We start from the raw sequence: 9,523 nt of genomic DNA, 5'->3' as shown, positions 1-9,523 counted from the left end.
TTCCATGGTGCATCAGCGGTATACAATTACTGCAATAGCAACTGCAATTAAACCCTGCCTAGATGCCTCCTCTAATCTAAACTCTCCCTCATAGATCAACTCTCTCTGAACTGATTGAAGAAGAGAGTGTGCCGAGCATTGTGTCACGGTGTCTTAAGACCCGGTGACGTGTTGTGGCCGGCCAATCACATTAATGCCAGTACCCAACATGGCTATGGCTATACCGTGCATGGCACGCAACTCTGCATGTTTATTGGATGTCTAACAGCTGCGAAACATGTGATGCGTTGACCCCAGTATGGCGCCAGAGCCCCCGCTATACTCGATTGAGCAACGAGTGTACCCGAGCACCTCGACGCACGCTCACTCATCGCTACTTACTGTAAAAACTAGCTCAGCACAAACACATAATGTAGATGATGGCAGATGAGGTGCCTTGGAATCTTGGCTATGCAAACACAGGGACCCTATGTGCCACCATGAGGCTTAATGCCATAAATCACAGTGTAAAAACTGATCCGAAGCCACACATGCATCTATAGTACATCTCCATAGTTATGACATAACTAATCTGAACTCACAAAATGGATAATTACATTACTGCCTGATACGTAGCCACATATTCTTATGTATGTCCACAAATGACACCGTGATCATCCATCCGTTCGAGTGCAGGATATACATTTACAGTAGAGGTTGTATTACTCTCATGTACAATGTATGTCTGCATTGGATTTTTTCACTGGAGTACCGTAAATTAAATAAATGATGAAGAACTCCCTGAAAAAAATGATTGTCCGTGAAGCCAATAAAAGCTCAGCCATGGAAAGTCCCGGTCATTTACGAGAAGTAAAGGCTTTGTTTCTTTTGTATAATGCATAAGACAATCTGCACACAGCGATACAGCGCCCAGTGCCCACAGGAGGCACGCAGAGGGCAGCCGACTCAAGGTCACAGGATGTTGGCATTAGATTGCATGGGCTCTCCTACATATCTGGCTAGTTACAAGGGAACAATCACGCTCCTTTGTTCTGCTCCTCGTTTTATGCAAGGCATGTTGCTACTCCATAGTCGCTGCTACAGAATATGCTGGCAAAGTCTTTATAGCCAAAACATCATTTTACAGGATCTTTCCTGTGTATACTTAGCTGCACCGAAACCATTTCTACTTTTAAAAGCAGCCTTATTTATACAGAATCTTCGTTTTATATTAATAAAAAAGTAATTTGTATATCCCTGACACATGAACAGAACATCACAACAATCCACATGCCAATCATGGACGTAACAAAATCAAATTTGTCACCATCTCAATATATCACAAAGTGTCCTACAAGTGGCCAAGTACACTTTCTACACCGAGTGAATCCCTATTAACAGAAGCACTGCTCCTCCTCTTCCTCCTCCTCTTCCTCCCATCAATGTTTTTATCCTCTTAAGATATTGCAATAAACAAAGAATGGATCACACTGCATTACTGTAGATCCACTGCACGTTGTACCACTGGGATCCTTCTCCTATTGGCAATAGTAAATTCCATCCCTTCATATACTGGATTTTTTGCATTTTTTTGTCCAAGGGAGACATGCCACACATACCCTATTCATAGCCTGACAAAGGGTACATTACCGTAACATTGCTACACTTCATTCTGTGGTGTAAAAAGTTTTTTTCTGGTAGGGGATATGAGGGTAGAAAGTTAAAAGCATTGAATAAACTTTCATTTTTGCTTCTATTCTTAGTGTGATATTCGTTTATACAACATTAACTTCTTAATATATTGCAGTCATCATATCATACTGTGTACTTACAACTGCTCATTCTGCTTTTTTATCCAGCTAATTCTTCTCTTTTCTCTGCTCTATGTAGAAAAAGGAAGTGTCTTTTCCCTGCGTGAGTCATCATTAGAACTACAATTCTACATCACTACAAAGTCTCTGAGATCGCGGCTCCACTTCCTCTTTGACTCCTGATCCAGCTGCTTCGCTCCTCCCTCCTGCCAGGGACTTTGACATGATGTAGAATTGTAGTTAAGAGAAGAATTCACTGGGTAGAAAGGCAAAATGAGCAATTGTCAGTATACATTGTTGTATAATATGATGACTGCAATATATTAAGAGGATAACAACTTTGATGGAAGGAGGAGGAGTGCTTCTTTAAATTAAAAGGGAAGTTGTAGGGCAATGTAGTATCACAAACCATGATCCACACACATGTTGGGTCTGCCAGAAACAACTATAATAATTTGATTCTGTTAGCACAAAATTACTTATCAAACCAAGCACAGGAGTGCGGTGCACCCTCGGTGTGGCCTAACAGTTCAGTTCATCTTCCCACCTACTTATAGTCCATCTATTTCTACCCTCCTGTCCTTTGATTTTTTGATCTGTCTTTTTTAGCAGCCAGAGAAAGATGAATAATATGTAGGTTGGAAGGTGCACTGGCCATTTGTGTTTGGTTTGAACAGTCATTTTGTGCTGACAGATGTCTTTTAAACACAACTGCAGCCCCAATTAGTTGACAAAGTGAACTCTGCTAAAACCATTGATTCATTATTGACAGAAAATCAAGCAAACATATGCAAATTCCAAATAGTGACAATGCCCTGGGGATATCTAAAACTACAGCCACAAAGTAAAAAAAACAAAACACTGTTCTCCAACAAAGTCTTTAAAACTTCAGAAATAGACTGTAGGTGTAAAATTGTTAAAGGTCCCTTGATAAAATATGTATACGGGACTCTCACTTGTGAGCATTATTTTCTATGCTGCAGATCTAGCAGAGCTCAGAATGCTGAGCTGTGTATATCTCCACCCACACCACTGATTAGCAGCTTTCTGTGTGCAGTGTACATTGACAGAAAGCTGCCAATCAGTGGTGGAGGTGGAGTTGGACTAGGAGGCAACTAGTCCTCAACTGAAAATGTTTTCCTGCTGGTAAAAGACTGATTTTATTGAAACAGCAACACACAGCCTAGCAACTGACACATCACTGGAATCAGGGTCTCAGCCCCTATATCATGCTGTCCTCAGATTACATAGCAAAAACTTGCTGACAGACTCACTTTATGTGTTAACTATTTTCAGTGGGTCAAAATAAGACAATAGTCATTCCTCAAGTAATTTTCATCTTATGAACTAAACTGCATGAACTAAATAGACATTTCTCATACAAATACATTTATATAAAATGTATTATATTATAACCATTCTGGAGCATAATTCCTTTGTTCTTAGAAATCCAAATGGCAAAAGGAGTCTTATAGGCAATATTACCTGGCAATGGGTACATGGATTAGCTGTTACCATAAAGAAGAAATGTCTCTCTAAGGCCGGGGTCACACACAATGTATAACAAATCTGGCCGATTTTGTCTGCTGAGAATCGCACAAATGTTCTCCGTATGGTGATCCGTATGTCATCCGTGTGCAATGCCAGGATGCGTTTTTTTCTCAAAAAAGTGAAATTGCAGCATGCTGCGATTGTCCGCGTACCTCAGCTGAGAAACGTCAATGCAAGTCTATGGGTGCGAGAAAAAAAATCGCACAGCACACGGACCATGCGTGTGACTTATGAGAAATTCTCAGGCATTGGGTAGGTGACAGGAAAGGCTCAGCCATTATTTGCTCATTTTGCAAGTGTGTGAGAAAATCTCACCATACGGATGACACACGGATACTTTTTTGACAAAAAAATGCATCCTGGCATTGCACACGGATGACATACGGGTCACCATACGGAGAACATTTGTGCGATTCTCAGCAGACAAAATCGGACAGATTTTTTATACACAGCGTGTGACTCCAGCCTAATGCCGCCCATAGCAATAGTTGGAGACTTCTTCTTTTCGGAGGTGAATCATAGTATATATATATATATATATATATATATATATATATATATATATATATATATATATATATATATATATATATATATATATATGTATATATATATATATATATATATATATATATATATATATATGTATATATATATAGATAGATAGATAGATAGATAGATACACATACATACACACACATTTAGATTCCCCATAAAAATGAGAGTTAGAATCAAGGCTGACAATATTTTGCTGTTTATGGACACATCCCATGGACAAGGAGAAGGGTCAGTTCCAGTTGACAATTTATTCATATTTTTCCAGGAGGACTAAATAAGGAAGGTCAGATTTCCAAAAAACAGAGACATTGCCAGGCCACGGTCACACGTTCAGTATTTGGTCAATATTTTACCTCAGTATTTGTAAGCCAAAATCAAGAAAACAACAATCAGAGGAAAAGTATAACAGAAACAGGTCACCACTTCTGTATTTTCGACCCACTCCTGCTTTTGGCTTACAAATACTGATGCGAAATACTGACTAAATACTGAACGTGTGAATGTGGCTTTAGGCTGTGTGGCAACGATGAGCTTTTGGTGAATTATTGATGTTTCTGCACCATTTCTGAGCCTATTAAGTAAAATAGGTTATTTCCATCTTTTTCAAAAATGTGTAGAGTAAAAAAAAAATCACCCAAAACTCATTGTGGGAATGTCGCCTTATTATAGTCCTTCATAGAGAAATGTAGCAAAAAAAAGCTAACCATGGCATTTCAAAGAAGGGAATTACACAGTATGTTTGACTATTCTCCAGCAGAAGAATTAATGTCCGTTGGCCTCTGATGTAGGATATAAGGCAACTGCCTTCTTCTCTCACAGAAGATCAACAACAACAGCAATAGCAATCCCATTTTGAGAGTAAGTAATCAAGGAAAAAATTGTAAGTACATATGAGACACATTTGAGATCAAACGACTTATAGGATTTTTATGTTCTAATCATGATGGTCCTGATGGTGCAGGTGGCATATTGGTTTCATAACAAGGCCAAACTATATAGTCTTGCCAGCCTTCAACCACAGAGGAGACCACCCATTGGACTCCTAAGCTCGTAATGAGTATGGATTTACAGGAAATTAATAAACGACAGGTTATATTGAATCATTTCCCGCAAAGCTACAACAATCTGTCCAGCTCATCCTTCTTGTAGATTAGGTGACCTGTCCAACGAGACAGGTTCTCGTTATTATCTGCTCATGTTCTGCAGATGATGTGGAGTGAAATCTATTCATGGACACATATAACACCTCACATGAAAAGAAAAATAACTGTGCAAGTTTTGCTAATTATGCTTCCAAAGAACATCTAATGAAGTGCACCATGTACGGCAGATTTTGGCCCTCAAGAAAAACAGGTTCTCAGAAGTCTATCACATGTAAGATCCATGAAGTTGGACTAAATCAGATAAAATTGAAGATTTTCATCTTCTCTCTTTAAAATGAATCAGAGATGCCATGTGGTAATGACTTCACTAGAAAAAGACCCCAAAATAGGAATTAAAGTGTTAACTAAAGCTATAAATAACCAACGTACAAACAAGATTGAAACTGATTGATTAGAGAAGACAGAAACAGTAAAGGAGTGACACTAAATATGCAAATAGAGAAATTCAATTTATTGGCCTCTGTGGTTAAACAGTCATGGAGTAAAGCCATGAAAATAAAAATTTCAATTTGAAATTTTATTTAGCATGTCGCTAAATGCTTAATAAGACATCAACACTACAGCCAACATACTCGGGATTTGTTGTTGCTTTTTTGTTTTGTTTTTTAATACGTGGTGATAACCATGTCGTAAAAGCCAAAAAAAAAGTAAATAGTGGCTATGGTGTAATGCTGGTTTTAGGAATGTTGACATGATCCTTAAAAAGGTGTCCAAAAAAGGTGCAGCCTCATTTGGCAAATCAGGGAATGGTATCTTCATCCCAATCCCCATCCTTAGTTCTCCACCATGGAGAGGTCTTACGTGTCCTTACTCCTTGTTCTCCATCATGGAGAGTTCTTTGATGACTCTTAGTTTCCCACTAGCATCCAAATTACGTTTCTCACGTATAAGTTCCTCCAGACTGTGAAACCTCATGGTATGAATGTTATTCTCTTCCAGATGGAGTTTCAAAAAATACTGAAGGTTATCAGAATGGACCTCGCCACCGGCTTTGAATTCTCTGTTGCCAAACCTACACCAGGCTGCAAAACTTTCAGAGTTAGTCCAGCAGATCTCATCGCTTCGTAAGCCAAGGTGTCCACATGCGTTTTGGAGGACCAGCTCAGCGGTCAGGGGTCTATATCGATACCAACCACTAACCACCCGGCCCATACACCCTCCGCCTACCTCGAACACATTGTCTTTGCGGATCTCCCCATGGTGCAAGTGTATAATCTGTCCCTGCCCAATGTAAACAGCCCAGTGAGGTGATGGGGGAAGAGAATGGTCTGCAGTGGGGCAAATAAAGATCAATTCCAGGAGATCCCCTGGTTTGCAAAAGGTCAACAAGCCTTGCATAGGATAGACACTGAGATCCTGGCTGCCCCTGAGCTTGGAAAAGATGCATTCCTGGCAACTAAAGGCAGAAAACTCAATCTCATTGAGTAGAATATGCCCCTCACACTCGCTGGGACTGGGGTCCCTCACAGTGTATCGCTCAGATTGCCCTCTATCGTCCAGGTCCTCCTCCTCATCAGAGAAAAAGTAGGCCACCCCAACTCGTAGCTCGTCCTTTTCTATCCCAGAAGGGTCTCCTGTTGGCAGCTCACTGTAATTCAGGTGGGTGATGCGATCCAGTTGATTTCCCATCAATGACAGGACGAGGCAATGTCAGTGGGAACGCCAGTTCTGCAAGGAGAATAAGACCATTAGTATCCCATTGAGAGGAATTAATTATTACTAAAAAATAGAAATAGACAAAGATATTCGCCCAGATTAGGTTTTGGTCAACCCAGTAAAGTACTAATGACTAAGCTCTCCACATCACTAGTCCTGAAACGCTAAGTATCCTAGATATCAGATGGACCCAAACACTCAAAACACTTTCATTTTTTCACAAAATCTATGCACCATTACATAACAATTCCCACATAATAATAAAAAACAAGGTTAGAATTTCTCTATCCAACTTCTCTCTATTGTGGACATGCTGGTGAGGAGGCATGGTGACCATCTAGTGACCAGTGGGGACTGTAGTAGTTACATTCACCCCAAACTATCACTAAGCCTAAGCCTTTTACTGAGAGGCAATAATAATTAAAGGCAAGACTACCCCTTTAAGCTGGCTTTGGATATAAAGTACACGCCAGTAAACATGCATGACCTTTTGTAAGACTTTTGCTCAACAGCATTTCATAGAAGTCATAAACTGCTAGATGCAACAGGTTAGAACAGATCATAGCCTTGATCAGCCACGGGTTTGCCAGCTGGGCCCCAGGAACAGAAAGGTTGTCTCTTTAAGGCTGACTAGTGTCTACAATGGCTGCATTTCTGCTTCGTATAACAGCAAAAACTGTAGTTTTAACGAAAAACATGAGAATCTATGACACCAGGCCAGAGGCGGAAACGCGCTCATATGAAGCCTACATGAAACTGACCAAATAAAGTAAAACTACAGATCATCAAAATGTCATCACATTATCAGTTGTTTATTGATATTGAGGCCAAATATAGAAAATAATTCCTGATTTTTATCCATAGTTGGCAGATCCATGCAAGAACGCGGTAAACTTACAATTTTGCTGCAATTTGTTTACATTTTTTTCAACCAAAACAGCTTTCGATTTGTTCCTTCCACATTCACATGAAGCAACAGAGATCATCGATCACGTAGTCTTACCATAAAAGACAAGTCATGCACACCACACCAGCTGCTGCAGAACATCCTGCCCAACATGCATGTTCAATAAGACTATCATGTGCCTCGCGTCTCCATGCAGTCATTTATGGCATTTTCCAGATGTTATTTGATCAGCACCCAAGCGAGGGCAGCACGATACAGGGGGAACCTACAGCCGAGCGCTGATCAGTACTGTGCAGAGGGGAGCGATGGATGGAACAGATGCAATAGTAATATAAATGAGCAAATATCAATGGAAACATCAAAAAGGATCCTTGATCTCTTGGACATAACGTACATAACAGATAATGGTAAATAATAATAATTATTATTGTAAAGATATCCATTCCATTCTGCAAAAATAACGCTAACATGCAAGACATCCTTCGTAATGTAGAAGCCTGTAATATATAGAAGGATTCGGAAGGGGAAAAAAAAGTCAAGCAACGGTTATATATAGGGTAAAAATATAGGGTAGAATCCCAGGCACCATAATGAATGTGGAGTTCACACAGTTCCATTTAACACATCTGTCAGGGAGGTGACATATGCCAACCACCAAGGAAACGAAGACGAGGTCGGTGCTACATTGTAATTATCCTCCACTTCTCGTCGATGTCTAACATGGCAACTACCAAAGTTATGGACTGTATATAGTCTGGAGAAGAAGGGGACAGGAAAGGTTCAGCTAGAAGAAACGCTGTCTGACTTTGTTGCCCACGGTTTGTGTTTCCATGGGGGACACTGTGTGAATATATCCCTGGAGGGGAATACTACACTTTATACGCTCCTTTGTTTTATTATTACAGGGCTACATAGCAAAGAATGTCTACTTTGCCTATATGGAAGAAGAAAAAAAAAAGCAGCAAAGCCTTCCCTCCCCTCCTTAAAGGAATCTGTGATCTACCTAGCTACAAGACCGAGCTGGCCCTAGGGGAATGCTGCACCCTCGCTGCTGATTGTTCCCTCTGATCACCGCACTTTAACTTTCCGTCTATGTATCCCGGTCACGACAGTAATATCTGTGCACGCTCCAGAAATAGCCGTCAGGCCACCCACTATCAACATTGCCATAGCCATCCCTTCTCCATGGATTCACCCTGCATGAGCAAAACGTGAAGGGGCTGCAAACCCTTCACTGGTGAAAATCCACGGATTCAATCTATTTCCCAATGCATGGTAGTTATTACCGGCAATCAATTCTGGGAGCAGATGCATTGCCCCTGGGAATCTCTCAGCCTACAGAGAAAAATCAAAGTTAGATACTCATTGCGATAAAGCATGTGCGGAGGAATGAGAAAGGCGACGGCGACAGTCTCTGTACAGCGCCGCGGAATATGTTGGTGCTATATAAGCGATGGCAATTAAAAAAAAAAAGACGCTTCGACCGGGAAGGAAATGTAATCTTACCCTTGTGGATCTGTCTGCAGAGGAGGGGTATAAAAATCCTATAGATTCCTTTTCCTCTCCATGGGCTGCAGCAGAGGTGTAGGGATGATCCCCCCCGGCCACTTCTCCGCCAGCTTTATCCCCCCTATAATAGAGCTGAGCTTAACCTGCGACAAGAAGAAGCAGCTACTGGGCTCGCAGCCCTTGTGAGTGCCACTACAATGGGCTAGGACTTTTCTGCGTCCGCCCAGGACGGTTCTCATTGGCTTCCAAGTGCGAGGAGGTGTTGTGCGAGGCTCCTGAACAATGCCTGTGCCTCGCCGCTGTCAATCACAGGGACAGAAGGAAGGGCATCTTGTAAATCTCCCCACCTCGCTCTGATCTGTAGTTTGTCATGGGATTAGTGACAAACT

The 9,523-nt window shown here is 41.0% G+C and overlaps 1 protein-coding gene across 1 annotated transcript; it reads right to left on the bottom strand.

The window, feature by feature from the left end:
* Window positions 1–5,498: 5,498 nt before the first annotated feature.
* LRATD1 (LRAT domain containing 1) lies at window positions 5,499–9,271 on the bottom strand. The gene is made up of 2 exons (XM_077291449.1): window positions 9,132–9,271; window positions 5,499–6,730 (listed from the first exon to the last, which is right to left on the bottom strand). The coding sequence occupies exon 2, from the start codon at window positions 6,689–6,691 to the stop codon at window positions 5,870–5,872; it is 822 nt and encodes a 273-aa protein (XP_077147564.1). The 5' UTR covers window positions 6,692–6,730; window positions 9,132–9,271; the 3' UTR covers window positions 5,499–5,869.
* Window positions 9,272–9,523: the final 252 nt, after the last annotated feature.

This window comes from Ranitomeya variabilis, chromosome 2 (genome assembly GCF_051348905.1).
Source record: "Ranitomeya variabilis isolate aRanVar5 chromosome 2, aRanVar5.hap1, whole genome shotgun sequence".
Classification (NCBI taxonomy): domain Eukaryota; kingdom Metazoa; phylum Chordata; class Amphibia; order Anura; family Dendrobatidae; genus Ranitomeya; species Ranitomeya variabilis.
The sequence above is the reverse complement of the archived record's forward strand: the minus strand, read 5'-3'. Positions and strand labels throughout refer to the sequence as shown.